At 51.9% G+C, this 15,820-nt stretch overlaps 1 protein-coding gene across 1 annotated transcript in view; it reads left to right on the top strand.

The window, feature by feature from the left end:
- MIPEP (mitochondrial intermediate peptidase) overlaps nt 1-15,820 on the top strand; it is a 131,156-nt gene that overhangs the window by 38,299 nt on the left and 77,037 nt on the right. The window contains exons 11-14 of the mRNA XM_059041995.2: nt 4,362-4,515; nt 6,062-6,139; nt 7,905-8,109; nt 9,279-9,388. Of these exons, the coding sequence (XP_058897978.1) occupies nt 4,362-4,515; nt 6,062-6,139; nt 7,905-8,109; nt 9,279-9,388 (547 nt within the window). The remainder of the gene's footprint in view (nt 1-4,361; nt 4,516-6,061; nt 6,140-7,904; nt 8,110-9,278; nt 9,389-15,820) is intronic.

Here is a 15,820-nt window from a genome sequence, read left to right as displayed (position 1 = left end):
GGCCACGGCTCACGGGCCCAGCCGCTCCGCGGCACGTGGGATACTCCCGGACCGGGGCGCGAACCCGCGTCCCCTGCATCGGCAGGCGGACTCTCAACCACTGCTCCTCCAGGGAAGCCCTGTTTCTCCACTTTTGAAGGATAATTTCGTTGGGCACAGAATTCTAGGTTTGTGGGTTTTTATTTCAGAACTTTAAGCATTTCACTCCATACTCCTCTTGGGTGGTTTCTGAAGAGAAGTCTGACATTCTTATCATTCTTCCTTTTTAGGTGAGGTGACTTTTTTCCCTCTGGCTTCTTTGAAGATTTTCTCTTTGTCTTTGATTTTTTGCAGCTTAAATATGATCTGCCTAAGTGTTGTGTTTTGTTTTTTCCTACTTGGTGTTCTGACCTTCCTGGATTTGTGGTTTGGTGTTTTTTCTTCAGTGTGGAAAGTTCTCAGTCATTATTACTTCAAATATTCCTTCAGTTCCTTTCTCTCTTTCTTCCTCTGGTTTTCCCATCATGTACGCATTGCACCTTTTGTGATTGTCCTACAGTTCTTTGGGTATCCTCTTCGTGTCTCTGTTTTTCTTTTTTGTCTTTGCATACCAGTTTTGAAGTTTCTGTTGACGTTTCTTCAAGCTCACTGATCCTTTCCTCAGCTGTATCCAGTCCACTGATGACTTGTCAAGGGCGTTCTTTATTTCTTTTGCAGTGCTTTAATTTCTGGCATTTCCTTTTGATTCATTTTTAGAGTTTCCATCTCTCTGCTTACCTTACCCATGTATTCTTGCATGTTTTCTACTTGTTTCTTCAGAGTGCTTGGGATACTAATCACAGTTGTTTTAAATTCTCAGTCTGCTAATTCTAACATCTCTGACGTACCTGAATCTGGTTCTGGTGCTTGTTCTTTCTCTTCAAACTGTGTTTTTTGTCTTTTAGCATGACTTGAAATTTTTTGTTGAAGGTTGGACGTGGTAGACTGGGTGAAAGGAACTGAGGTCATCAGGACTTGGGTGTGAGGTGAGCGGTTTTTCTGCCCGGGAGCCGGGCTCTGCCTGCTCTTTCCATTAACCCTGGGGCTGGAGGGAGCTCTCCTTTAGTGCTCTCTTTGCCGCCCCGGTTGGTTTGGGTTTCTCGGGAGACGTCTGCTTAACGAAGGCCTGGGGCCTGCAGGCCTGGGTTGTGTCCCCCGTTGTTTCACGGGAGCCCTGCTGATGTGGTGCTGATGTGGGGACGGAGGAGACGTGATCTGCAGGCCCGTGGTTGCGTCTCAGTCTGGGAGGGGCCCTGCGTCTCAGCTGCGATTCTCACGAGTGCTTTCCAGTCCCTCCGCTTTGATGAGACGGGCAGGCTGGGGCTGCGAGGTGGATCTTCTCTCCCTCCGGAGAGGGCGTCTCTCACCGGAGCGCGGACCGTATTAAGAAGAGCAGAGCGTGCTGCCGTCGTTCATAACGGCTGCTTTTTCCTTGCTCTGCTGGAAGATGGGGGAGTTGTTCTCCATCTTTACCGTGAGAACCTGGTGCGGCTCCTGGAGGGAAAACTCATAAAAGTGTAGGGGTTCCCCCTTAAACGGCGCCTCCCTGGAATTTTTTTTTTTTTTTTTTTTTTTTTTTTTGCGCTACGCGGGCCTCTCACTGTTGCGGCCTCTCCCGCCGCGGAGCACAGGCTCCGGACGCGCAGGCGCAGCGGCCACGGCTCACGGGCCCAGCCGCTCCGCGGCACGTGGGATCCTCCCGGACCGGGGCGCGAACCCGCGTCCCCTGCACCGGCAGGCGGACCCCCGACCACTGCGCCACCGGGGAAGCCCTCCCTGGAATTTTTAACTCTCAGACAATTTGCCCATCGTAGTTTGTTTTCCTACCTCGTTACTAGTCTCCCCTGGGGCCTCCTGAGAATTGTGGCTCTCTGGACCTGCCTGCCTCGCCAATTTGGGGGCACAGCGACTTGCTCTGTGACCTCACTTCTCTGCTGGGTCTAAGAAGAGTTGCTGATTTCAGTTTGTTCAGCTTTTTACTTGTCGTTAGGACAGGGGTGCCCTCCAGGGTCCTTATGTGCTGGACCGGAGACCAGAAGTGGCAGTTATTTCGTGCTTTACAACACATCCCCCTTCCCCAGTTCTGTGATATCCCTTTCTTTCAATTCTCTGCCATCTCTACCTTTTTTTAAAATTTAATTTTATTTATTTACTTTTTCTACAGCAGGTTCTCATTAGTTGCCTCCTTTATACATGTTCGTGTGTACATGTCCATCCCCATCTCCCAGTTCATCCGACACCCCCCGTCCCCCCGTGGTGTCCATACGTCTGTTCTCTACGTCTGCGTCTATTTCTGCCCTGCAAACCGGTCCATCTGTACCATTTTTCTAGGTTCCACATACATGCGTTAATATACGATACTTGTTTTTCTCTTTCCGCCTTACTTCACTCTGTAGGACAGTCTGCCATCTCCAACTCTTCTTCCTTGTCTTCCTTTCCACCCCTTCGCCTGGAAGTCCGGGGTCCTGCCCTTGACCCTCCCGTCAGCCCTCCCCTTCTCCTTTTCCAGCTCACACTCTCCTCGGCCATAACAGCCTCCGTGCTGACTTCTCCCAGGACCTCAGAGTCAGTGTCTTCAAAACGGAATCTCTTTTCTTCTCCTGCAAACACACCCACCCTCCCCTCTTCATTTGCGTGTGTGCGCGCATGTGCGTGTGTTCATTGCTCTGATTAAATGCTTCCTACCCACGCGGTTGCTCAAGCCAGAGACCTCCATGTGAGTCTAGGCTGTTCTTTCTCCCTCAGCCTCCAAATCCAGTCACTCACAGTCCTGAAACTTCTTAATCTAAAAGAAAAAGAAACTGAGATCTGGCTCCTGGCCTTAGAGCCCCTGCTGTTGCCCCTCAGACCCTCGTTGGGTGGCCCCCGCCCTCTCTGTGCCGCGTCCACTCTCCTCACCGTCAGCCTGGCAGGTTCCAGGTGCCCGGTCACTCCTCTGGTGTCTGCAGAAGCGATGTCCCACGCCTCCCAGGCCGCCAGCAACCCCATAAGATATTAGGTTATCCTCTTTAGGGTAATCCACTAGTCCTCTTTAGATTTATTTTTCTTCATCTCAACTTATAAAAATGTCTTGTTTTGAAACGTAATAGATCGGTAGCCCGTGCCTATAATTTATAAACATACCCGTATTAAGTTTGAATCCTCCAGTTGTGTGATTGACGCGGACGCACCATCAGAGCGTTGGCAGACCCCATGCCTGAGGGCACGGCCCCCCCTCCTCCGGCTCGCGGGCCAGGCCCTCGCTTCCCTGGACCCCATGCACGGCGTCAGCGCCTCTCCCTCTCTCTTTCCCGTCTGCCTGCGTCCTGGGCTCTCATTTAACCCCCTGGTTGCTGCAGTGGCTCTGCTGCCTCGTGCCTTCGTACTTTGGTTGCACCGTGGCCTCTCCTGGGCTCCCCTCCCGTCTCCGCTGCACAAGGAAGCCCTGGCCCTCGCCGCCCCCCTGCGCAGGCCCTGCCCTCTCTCCCTCAGCACCGGCCCCTGAGCCTCCTGGGTGCCCGCTGCTCTGGGCCCTTCCGTCTCTGCCGGGAGGGCAGAGGTCCCCGGCGCCCAGCGGGCCCGTCGACGGCTGCGCGTGAACCAATCGGTGAACGAGGGCGCTGGGCCACTCAAGTCTCATACAACACTGAGTCTGCCTTTATGAAGAAGTGATCAGAAATTAAGTTGTAAACGGGTGGATTCTGTAGCGAACTCTCACTTGTGGTGCAGTTTATACTCACTCACTGAATCCGGTCCCCCAGTTAGTAAGAAGCGTAAGTTTGTACATATTTGGTTAACCCCAGGAAGTAGAAATAGATTCAGTACCTACTGTCATTCTAGAGCTCTTCTTTCTGGCTATGGTTATAAGGTTTGGCCTGACATAATGATTCAGAAACATTCGCATCACGCGTTCTGTGTGTATTTTGGTTTATGTTGGAATAAAAAACATAAAAAGGTGGTTTTGGGGTGAAGAATGATTAATGTTCTGAGAATATTATCCTTCATTTTAGATATATAACAAAAAGATAAATTAAGATCTGATTGTTTATATGACAGAGCTTCGGAGCTTTTTCCATTAACAGATATTTTACCGGACGTGACGTGACTTTTTTTTAGAATATAACACATTTCATAGGGTGAGTTTTACCACTCTAGTTCCAGCTGGTATTACTCTCACTACAGTTATAATCAGGCTGCTGTTCTTCTGAAGAAGACTTGAGTCTGAAAGTCCCTCAGAAGATTAGAAACCGGCCATAGGTTTTCAATCCTTTCCTGGCTTGTAAATTGTCAATGACAAGTTAGCTGAATTTACCTCAAGAAACGGAAGCAAACGGAACTGCGATTGAGCTGCTTTTCCTCTCTAGGTACCGCAGCGAGCCCGGTTTATACTGCCCGTTTTTCTCCCTGGGAGCGTGCATGGAAGGCCTGAATGTCTTGTTCAACAGGCTGTTTGGGATTTCGCTGTACGTGGAGCAGCCTGCAGCGGGAGAGGTGTGGTGTCAAGATGTTCGCAAACTGGTAAGCGGCCCGGTTGGGGTGAGGAAGCCACGTTCCTTGCCTCCCGGGTTTGGCACCGAGTTAGCAGCAGTTGCATCTCAAGGTAGCTTTGCCCCGATGGCGCTCGTCTTTGCTTGATGAAAGATCCAGATCGCCACTTCCGATTTCGGATACCATAAAAGAAGTACTTTTCTCTAAACGTCAGCTGTTGCCCGAAATTAATGTAAGCATTGAGCAGCAGAGTTATTTCCCTGAAAAAAAAAAAAATTTGTTCTTAAGGACGTTGGTAGAAGGTTGAGTCTTTTATGTTGACAAGCCCTGGTCAAACGAACGGTCGTCCTTGCCCTTCACGTCCCCGCTGCGCCAGGTGTCGCATCCGTTCATTCCAGCTCCCTTAGGCACCTCCCACCCCTTCCCGCCCGCCCGCGGGGCTCACGCTCGCCCGCGCCAGATGCTAGCCTGCGGCCTGTGTTCTTGGTGAGACTCCTTGGACAGTCACTCGGAGCCTGGGGTCCACCCTTCTGTCAGGGCCCGCTTCGCGTGAGCTGCGACTATCGTCGTTTTTTTCCTGATGGTTTTGAGGCTTTATGGGCCCTCAGGTGGTGGTGGTCTCTTGTTTTACCCTTTGCCCACGTGCTTCTCGGCGCACGGTTCACGAGAAACGTGAACTGTCTGTGGCCTCTTGGCCGCGCTTCGTGATCGTAGAGCAGGTGGCGGTGGAGTGGGGAGATCAGCGGGGAGCGGGGGTGTCACTGCACTTCCTTCCGTGCGCTTCACAAGATGCCAGCGGTGGCTAATGTGCAGACATGCCGTGAGAAGAGTGAGAGGGCACGGTGTGGGCGACGAGCTTCCCCAGCTCGGGAGGGGGCCCCTGGCGGCCTTGCTGGTGGCCGTTCCCCAGATGCCTTGAGCAGTCCGTGACACCAGGTGGATGCTTGGTGGCCGCTTGCTGGCGGGATGAACGTATGCTTGCAGGAAGCCCTAGAGCATAAGGCTGCCGTTCTTTATGGCAGAGGCCCCAGGTTGTGCAAAGATGGAGGCCAGCTCTGCTGCGAGCTGGGCCTCTTGGAAGCCTGATGTGGGAGGAGGGTGTCCGAGGCGGGGTTCCTTATTGCTCTCCAGCTGAAGGCAGACCCTGCGTGTCGTTCCTGTGTCCCTGGGTGGTAGTTGGTGTGCTTGCGTGTACCCTTACATCCCGAGACCGGAGGAGCTGTAATTTTGTTGCTGCGGTGGTCCCGCCGGCACCCCTTCCCGCCTCTTGCGGGCGGCGTGGGCCCAGTGGCAGAGCCGCGTCGCCGGGGGCTGCCAGTCAGGACGCAGGGCTTGCGGGGGAGGTTGTCCTCTTCCGACAGAATTCCCAAATCATGGTGGTCCTGGAGATGCAGGAGAAGATGTTGAGGGCAAAGTGGAAGCCACCTCGAGGTCACGTGGGACGTAGGAAGTAATGAAACGTCTATACTTGTGGCTCTGGGTGTTTTGGCAACAGGTTCTTGTGCTAGGAATGTGTTTCTTCTGTTAGGGTTTCTAAAGGCCTCATTCCCCACTAAATTCATTTTCTTCCCCCTAGGCCGTGGTTCATGAATCTGAAGGACTGTTGGGGTACATTTACTGTGACTTTTTTCAGCGAGCAGACAAACCTCACCAGGTGATGCTTTGTTTACAAAAGGGTCTCTCTAAAGTAGTCAGCGGTTAATTCGTATTGATGTGAACTTTATACCTCACTTTTGTAGTTCCTGATGTTTAAAAGGCATCACTGGGGGCCTCCCTGGCCGTCCAGCGGTTACGACTTCGCCTTCCAGTGTAGGGGGTGCGGGTTCAGTCCCTGTTCGGGGAGCTAAGATCCCACATGCCTCGTGGCCAAAAAACCAAAACATAAAACAGAAGCAGTATTGTTAACAAATTCCGTAAAGACTTTAAAAATGGTCCACATCAAAAAAAATCTTAAAAAAAAAAAAAGGCATGACTGATGGTGGCTCAATATATAAATTTGAAGTTAGCGTAGCATTTAAAGCTAATAAACGTTATGAAGGTAATTACATAAATCTGTACCTGTCATTCTTATCTGGGTCGTGGTAACGATAGTAATAACGACAGCTGACACTTCAGCAGCCCTTCTGTGTGCCCGCCAGCGCTCGGAGTCACACCTTTGAAAGGTCACGTTGGCCCTTTGAACGGGACGCTGACCTTGCGAGGAGGCTGAGGTCAGAGAGCTGAGGTCACTGCTTGCCCAGAGTCACACAGTTAGAAGCACTGGGATTTGAACCCAGACCTTCTGAGTACAGCCCCGGCTCTCAGCCAGCTTCCATACTTGACATGGAGCTAGTTTCAAAAGGCACAAGATGTGTCCCTGTGGAGACCCTATCAACCACCGGTTCACTCCTCATGCAGAAAAGTGAGGTTCAGTTCCTCGAGCTGCAAACCAGGTTTCCTGGTCGGTCAGCTTCAAGCAGTTTGGGGCAGTTTGATTGGAATTGTCAAGAATTCGGGTTATTAAGTTACAACAGAAATAATGGTACCTTATATTTAAATAGTGATTTCACAGTTTCCAAAGCAGTTTTAGCAGACATGAGCTTATGAACGTGGGCAGCTGCCCTGGCATTTGACAGGGTGGAGGTGAGTGTGGTGGAGGCGAACCAGTGTCCAAGGTGATTTGGCTGGTGGATCTGGGCGCTGGGGCCGGAGTCCGGATCGCTGACCTCCACGTGCTCTGTTCCTTCTCTCTGCTTGGAAGGCTGGAGAATCCGGGTTAGCGATCTGAGCTCCAGCTCCTAGTTGCCAGCCTGGGTGGTTCAGGTTTGAGATGCCACAGCCCTAGCTGTGTGCCCTTGGACACGTGACTTAGTGTTTCCAAGACTCAGTTTGTTTTCTCATCTGAAAAATGAAATACTTGCCTCATGGCCTCACTGTGAAGAGGGAGGGATGAAGTGTATACGAACTGAGAAAGAAACTCCAGGTTCCTTGCTTTGTGACAGTTGAGAGCTCATCACCTCCAAGTGATGGAGACGGTGGTGTGGCAAGTGTCTCCTGGTTCACGGCCTGTCACCGAAGGGGCTCCGTTAACATCAGTGCCCCCCGCGGTCCACGGCTCTCCCTTCCTGCCTGCCGTGAGCGCCTTGAGGGCGTAGGGCTCAGCTCGGCGGTGACTCTGTCTCCGGCATCTGGTATAGCACCGCTCGACACATACTTTTGCAGCGAAGGAATGAGTTCATCAACACAGGCTCGATGTATTATTGGTGTTTGAAAAAAAATCCACATGTTAGGAAAGTTAAAAGGATTGGGATAGAAGTGTCTGTAACTAAATAAATAGAAGAGTGGAGTTCAGGTAAAATCTGTGCCCGCACGTTCTGACAGGAGTTTATATTACCCTCCCGGTGACCTCAGCCTCTCTTCCCCTGTCGTGTTTCCTAAAGGACTGCCATTTTACCATCCGCGGAGGCCGCGTGGAGGAGGACGGGGGCTATCAGCTGCCTGTTGTCGTTCTCATGCTGAACCTTCCCCAGCCCTCAAAGACCTTGCCCACGTTACTAACCCCTGGGATGACCGAAAATCTTTTCCATGAAATGGGACACGCCATGCACTCGATGCTGGGGCGGACCCGCTACCAGCACGTCACCGGTGAGCCAAGGAGAGGGGACTTCAGACACGCGCGTTTCATGTTAAGTCGGAAAAGGCTTTTCATTTAGAAAATCTGTGGCCACTGGTCGCAGATGGCGTCATCTTGTCCTTCCAACTGTGATGCTGTACCCGATCTTCGTTACCTGTGTTTGCATCCTTGACAGCAGTTCTCGCCAAGGAATGTCTCAGTTGCCTGTCTTTTCAGTTTGTACCGTTTTACATTTTGTCGTGTATGGTGTGGAATGTCAGTCTGTGGCCGTGTGTACGAATCAGCATATCTCCTTAGCCAGGAGCACAGACTTAGCAAGTCAATAAGTGAATGGACCGTTGCCTCCTTTTATCCCAAACCAGTTAGAAAACCTCAAGGCACGTTGAAAAGGTGTGACCAGATACTTTGTCTTTCTCCTCTGGTTTCCCCTGCTGTAAAGCTGCGGTCCCGCTGCTGATGGGTTGCAGTGTCGGGTGACGCCCCCGGCTTCCCTCCTCCTCGTCCCCTCTGAGTCTGAAGCTTGCGATCCGACAGGGTCAGACAGCCGTAGACCACCTGGGCAAGCATTGGTCTTCAGTATTTACCAACCAACTTTACACACCGTGTTTTGGGGGAGGAGGAGGTATTTGAGAAGACTGCGGTAGGTGGGCCGGACGGAATCACAAAGTGTCACCGAGACATGCTTGCAGGATTTGTTCTTTAAATAACTTTGAGTTTGAGATGTTGCTTTTCTGTATTGAGGATTGACCTTGTTACCAGAAGCAATCCATAGATAAAGTACTTTTGAAACAAAGGAAGGATACGGGCACTTGGTGATGGAATTCATGAATGAAGTTCAGTGGCCGTGTTAAGTAAGAATGTTGTAATTGTTGTTTCAGGTATAGCCCAGCATAGCTGAAGACAGTTTTGTTTGTAGACGGTGTGAGCCGTTGCTTTATAAGGCGTTCTATCCAGCTGTGCAAATATTGTGTTTTACTTCTGATACGTGGGAAAATAAGACATTATTACAAACTTTTCTGTCAATATGTGCAATAATTTTATAGAAGTAAAATATTGACTCACTGAATTAGAGATTATCATAGTTCATCAGAAGTACAAATAAATTTTAAAAGAGTGTTTGTAGGAAGATGAACGTGTTGATGTGAGTCCTGCCAACTTTTTTCTTTCTCCCCCATTTTAGGGACCAGGTGCCCCACTGACTTTGCCGAGGTCCCTTCTATCCTGATGGAATACTTTGCAGATGATTACCGTGTGGTTCACCAGTTCGCCCGACATTATCAGACGGGGCAGGTAGGGAGCGTTGACTTTCCGTGCCGTCCTCTGGGGCGCGGGGGTGGCTTTTGTGACCTGCCGGGTAGCACGGAACCCTTACTGCTTTTTCAGAACCTTCTCCGAACCAGAATCCTTCTACCGTTTGCTGATTCCCTTCCCTCAGTCGTGTGGGCAGCAAGTAGCTGCCCTTTATTATGTGCCCAGTAACGTCCCGTCTAGTCCTCAGAGCCACCCCCTGAGGAAGGCGCTGCGTCCTGTTTCCAGAGGGGGAAACAAGCCTCAAAGCCTGTCTCACCTCACAAAAGCCTTTGGTCTTTCCTCTACCCTTTACGCTTCTGAATATTCTCTCGGTCTGAATGTGTGTGTTATTTGGTAAACTATGATGCCATATTTCCCCGATGTGTTTAGGTAGCATCTACACGATGCCAAGTCTGAAAATTCCTTAATTTTGAGGTTTAGGTTTAAATAGTGCCTTGTAATGTTAAAGGTTTTTAAGTTCTGTAAAGTAGGATTAAGTGAGCGATACTTTACGGTAAGTTAGCTCTAATCTAACTGTCAACTTTGTATGTTTACTGTCTGCGTGTCCCATGGAAAATGTATTCTCTCAGAGTTTTGGTGATATACTGTTACATTAGGTGGTGTTTTTCCTCCTTAAACTGTACCTCCCTGAGTGCCTGTGTACAATTATATTCATCTTTTAATCTTCAGCATTTAGAATTGTGCCTAACACAAAAAAAGCACTGGAAGAAATTAAAGGAAGGACTGAATGGAATGAGAAAAAGAAGGGCCAAAACCCACCTTTATTTGTGACTCACTTTCTGGTTGTTTCTCTGGATGCGTAATGTGAATTGGCGATTTCTGGTTTTTGGACTTGACTTTAACTGTCGACTGTAGAATAATGGACGAGTTCCTGGAGAGCTCATCTGAGTTAGTCTCCATCATGATCTGTTTCTGTGGTTAAGAGGACAGAATAGAAATATTTGTGATCCAGTCACAGCTCCGTGCCCGTCAGCGTGCACAGTTGCTCTGGGGATTATGTCAGCTTGGCCAGCGACACAGAGGCACACACAGCCCATCGGGCAGTGGCCTCGTCCCCCCGGCTCCGCACTTTGGGGTCTGGGAAGGAGGAGGATGGCCTGACGCAGCTCTGCTCTGCGCGAGGGCACGGACGTGCTCTGGCACAGGGCGCAGGCTTGCGGGGAGCCGGCCCTCCGCTGGGGCCTCGGGACGCCTTCACCAGGAGCTCCTGGAGGAACTGGGTCGGGCGGCAGCTCGCCGGTGCGCTCGCAGCGGCCCCCTCATCCGTCTCGTTGCAGGATGTTTCCTGAGGACGCGCTGAGGCCGTAGGCGAGTCCTTCCGTCAGGAGGTGGGCTCCATTCTCAGCGCCTGAGACGCCGCCGGGAGTAAGTGCGACAGCATCTCTGCGCTCGTGGCCTGGTGTCTCGGGGAGCAGAGCAGGGCCGAGGGCGAGGCGACTCCAGCCGAGGGCCAGTCCCCGGGGCTCAGAGGTCCCGAGACGGGCGGGACGGCGCGTGTGGCAGGGTCGGCGAGGGCGGGTAGGGGGGCGGACGGGTGAACGCGGGAGTGTCCTCGCTTTCAGAACCTGCGCCCGCCTTGCCCACGCCCCGGGAGTCCCTGCGCTCGCTGCCTGGTGGCGAGGGGCATCCTCCTGTGTCCCCGGCTTCCCCTCGGGGCCGAGTCCCTCCTGTGACTCTGCCCCAGCCCGCTTCTCATTAGCCTCCAGCCGGCAGCGCCCCCGGAGTCTGCCTTTGGACCCGAGGGCTCGTCCGTCCTTTGCTGCGGTCAGCGGTGACGGGGGCCAGAGCCGAGGAGCTGGCAGTGGGGCCGGGAGAGGAGCCGCCGTCGGAGGCTCGGCGGGAAGGGCCTGCGGCTGGTCAGCTGGCGGGGAGGGTCCGGGAGCAGGGGCTCCGGGAGGGGGGCCCCGTCTGAGGAAGGAGGACGCGTCTCGCCTCGGGTGCCCGCTGCACGGCATGGCTGCCCACGCGGCCACTCGCGGCGCCGGCCTGAAACCCAGAGTCAGGTGGACACGCGGGCGTGTGGGGCCGAGCGGTGGGGGGGCGGCGGGCAGCATGTCGGGGGGTTAGAAGCGGCCCGTGAGAGGAGCTGCCTGGGGGCTCCGGTTCCCGGGGATGCGTGGAGCGGGGCGCCTGCGGAACGGTGGCGAGACCCTGTCGGCATCGGACCTAAGTGCCGGCCTGAAATGCACCACGATACTGAGGTCCGTTTAAAAATATTGCCTGTTTCCAGAGCAATGAGAAAAGCCAGGAAGGGCTAGAGCCACTGCTTGGAGGGTGGTGTAATATCCCCCAAAAAAGACAATTCCTGTTTTACTACTGAATTCTTCAGTCAGAAGAACCATTTTTGAACAAGATCATGTCAAGAAAAGAGTATTAAGTCCGAAACGCCACTTCAAACGATGAGATGGGAAGCGAGCAGCAAGCTGCCGTGGATTAATTCCCATTTTGGCTCCGAAGGCGCGTCCGCGGGCTGAAGGAACTGCAGGCACAGCCTCCGAAGCAGGAACGGCTTTGGGACCCGCGGAGTCTGGAGAGGGCGCCGGAGGCACGGGCGCCTCGAGCCTCGCAGAGGACTGACCCACCTCTTCTGGTGGCCGGTGAAGCGCCCGCCGGCTGGATGCTCTCGCTGTAAGGGCAGTTCTAGCCTAAGGGCAGGAGCGAATTCCCTCCAGCCTGGCTCTGTGTAAGGAAATAATGTTAAAGAGGAACAGCAGGCGCATCTTCCTGCTTCATTTCCTGTCCTGCTGCCCGGCAGGGAAGGCGTTTTTCCCCGCCACATGGTCTATTCCAGAGAGCTGTCCGCCTAGCGAGAATGTGTTGGTGACTTATTAACACCGAGAAGTATTTTACCTGAACCTGAGCGTCCCAGAGCCAGTGGCTTCCTTGTGGTCACGGAATTACAGGTGTGCCTCTCAGACCTGCAGGTGCCACACGGCTGTCAGGAAACAAGCACCAGAGGTGCTCATTCGAGGGTCACGCCGTCTTGACGAGCTACAGCATCAAAGCTGAAGCAGAATTAGTTGTAAATCAATCTCAAAATCAGTAGCACAAGTCTAGCAGAAATACAGACTTGGTAGCAGCTCCCATGGAAACATCCAGGTTTTTAGACGTGACGAACTTGATGTGAATCAGCGGTCTCGGGGGGTTCCTCCCAAGCCTCGGTCGACCTTGGGCTGCGTCGCAGGACGTGTGGGATCTGAGGAACGGGGCTGTTGGCTTTCTTCTCCATACTCCTTGGTTCTGGCCTTCAGCCCCACCCTTCCAGTTGCTTCCAGCGGTTCCACACTTCGGAAGCACAGGCCTTGTCTTCCCTTGAACCTTTTCATACGCAGCTCCTTTTTCAGTCGTACGTACGACGTGCCAGCTTAACCGTGTTTCAGTGACTGTTGCGGGGCGTTCAGTGCGTCGCCGTTGCTCTGCTCCCCTCCCCGCCGCCGTCCCCTGAACGCTGTTCCTCCTGCACACCTGGCGCTCTGTCCCCGGTAGACCCGAGCGCCTCATTTCCCCTCCCCCAGCCCGGTGGCCAGCACTCTGCTAGTTTCCATGAATTTCGCTGTGCTAGGGACCTCGTGTAAGTGGAATTATACAGTATTTATCCTTCTGTGGCTGGTTTATCTCATGTAGCCTAATGTTTTTAAGGTTCATCCAGGTGTAGCCTGTGTCAGCATTTCTTTCCTTTCTAAGGCTGAGTGGTTTTCTTTGTGTGGATGGACCACATTTGGTTCAGCCATTCATCCGTTGATGGACGCTTGGGTGGCTTCCGCCTTTCAGCTTCCGTTGTTACCAGACTCAGGTTTGGCTGCTCACCACTCAGAAAGCCAGGACTTAAGAGACAGGTGCTGGTAGGAGCAGGAAGTTTGCTTTGTTCCAGAGGCCGGCGACCTGGGGAGAAGGCGGACTCGTGTCCCGGGACCCATTCTGAAGATTCTGCTCCACCAGGAGGGTTTTTAAGGGGAACCGGGAAGTGATCTCAGCCAATCGGTGAGGTCAGAGTTGGCGCCGTCCCTGCTGCGCGCAGCCTTGGCGACTGCTCGCGGCGTTTCCTTAGGTGCGGTCTGCTCGCGAGACTACTGAACGGGGAGCGACAGACTCTCAGGAGAAATAGTGTTAACCCCACTGTCCCGAGGCCGGCTCTTAGAATTGCGCTGGCCAGAGCCGGAGTACCGCTCAAGACGGAGCGGCGTGTGCCGCGGCTGCTGCCCGGCCATCACGCGGCATAAACTCCTGTGTCGTTGAAAGGGGCGTGGTGAGTAACAAAGTCGCTTCTCCCACTCCTCCCGTGAGGACGTTGGTTTTAGAAGCCCTGTGCCAGGAGCCAGGGATGAAGGCCACATGTGTACGTCTTCCTGGATCCCAGGAGCACCCGCCCCGTCTCCCTTCGCAGGGTCTGCCTCGTCCGTCCCCTTTGTCCTCGGTCCTCGGTTTCCAACCCCCTCTCCTCCAGCCTTGTCCCCCCTCCTCGCCAGCTCACCTCTACCCTCAGCGCACCACGTGGAGCTGGGCTGCCGAGCCCCGGGCATTTCAGGCTGCGGGGACTCTTGTTTCTTGTGGTCTAGAAGGCACCCTGCGAAGAGGCTGCCACATCATGGAGAGCTGGGAACCCCTTCCTCTTCGGAATGTTGTAGGAATATGGTTTTAGACCAGAAAAAGAAGCTGCAGTCTGTCCTGATATTTGAAGGATACCATGTAGAGGAAGAAAATAGATCTGCTGTGTCATTCCAGAAAACAGTATTACTGGGAACAGCGGATGGGAGTCAAATACAGCTGATTTCAGCTCAGTAGATTCTTCTCAAAAAAGCCTGGAGAGGAGATGCCTCTGAAAGTAGTGTGTTTTTATTTAATGCTTAGTGTTGCAAAATCATACCATAGAATGCACATCTAGGAAACCAGCACCCAACTTAAACGGTAAAGTGCCACCAAATGCTCCTCTCTGGAGGTAAGGACAGTCTTGAATTCCTATTAGTTTTTTGATTAAAAATAGTTTTTACACATAAGTTATTTATGCCTCAGCAACATAGTGTTTCGTTTTGTATTTGAGTTTTAAAAAAAATATGGTATTATATGGTTTCTAACCTTCTGTGATTCTTCTTGTAATCCTGGTATGCCTAAGATTCATCAGTGTTGCACGTAGATGCAGTATATTTACTTTCAGGTCAGCATAATATTCTGTAATGTATGTACTCATTCTCCTGTCATTGAAATGGGTTCCTCCAGGTTTTTACTAGTTCATCTGTATCTGCTGTGAACATTTTTTTACTTTTCTCCTCACATTCGTGTGCGTGATTGGAATTGCTGGGTTTGTAAGGTGTGTGCGTCTTCAAGTTTATGAGGTAATGCCATGTGTTTTTTTTTTTTTAATTGAGATATGTTTGACATATTGTGTTAGTTTCAGGCATATAACTTAATTTGGTATGTGTACATATTGTGAAACGATCACAATAATTTTAGTTAACATCCGTCACCTCAAATAGTTAACGATTTTTTTCTTGTGAAGAGAACTTGTAAGATCTACTCTTTCAGCAGCTTCCAGACCCACACTGTAGTATTATTAACTGGGGTCACCATGCCGTACGTGACACCCCCAGACTTTCCCACCTTATAACTGGACGTTGGTACATTTTACCCGCCACCTCTGGCAACCACCAGTCTGTTCGGGTTTTCTTCTTAAGACCCCACCCGTAAAGGAGGCCACGCGGGGTCTGTCTCCCTGCGAGAGCCGCTTCCCTCTCCGGGCTGCCGTCCGGAACGTTCGCACTTACCGACCCTTGTCAGCAGCGGCCCCCTCGCCCCTCGTCCTCCTCGATGTCTGATGCTGTCGCAAGTTTTAATTTTGCCAGTTTTGTGGCTGTGAACTGGAATGCTCTGAGGACCTTAACTACCGACGGGACTCCCCGAGAACGTCTAGGTTGAACATCTTTTTATGTTTTCCTCGTTCATCTTCGTTTTCTCTCGCACGCCTGTTTCTCTTCTCATTTTCCTGTGTGACGTTTGCCTTTCTCTATTGATTTCTCAGATTTCTTGACATGTCGGAATAATAATCCTTTGTCAGCTGTATGTCTGCTCTCAGTTTACAGCTTGTCTTTTCACTTTCTTTATGCTATCTTTTGATGGGTTTAAACTTCATTTTAATTTTGTGGAATCCAGCTGTCTTTTCGTCCTAGCTAATGCTTTCAATGTCCTATTTAAAAACCTTTGTTTCCCTAGAAGTCATAAAGAGAGTCTTCTGTTTTTTCCTGAACGTTTTGGTGTCTTTCCCTTGTCTTTAGGTCTTTAATCAAGTTGGAGCTCCTCTTTGTGTTTGGTGTAAAGCGGAGCCGCAGTTCCCCTCCTTCCTGGCGGGTGACCGGTTGTCTGAGCGCCGAGTGCCCTTTGTCCAGTGAGCTGGGGGGGTGGGTACCCAGCGCCCACCCG

This window comes from Kogia breviceps, chromosome 16, assembly GCF_026419965.1.
Source record: "Kogia breviceps isolate mKogBre1 chromosome 16, mKogBre1 haplotype 1, whole genome shotgun sequence".
Lineage (NCBI taxonomy): Eukaryota > Metazoa > Chordata > Mammalia > Artiodactyla > Physeteridae > Kogia > Kogia breviceps.
This window is presented reverse-complemented; position numbering and strand designations above follow the sequence as displayed.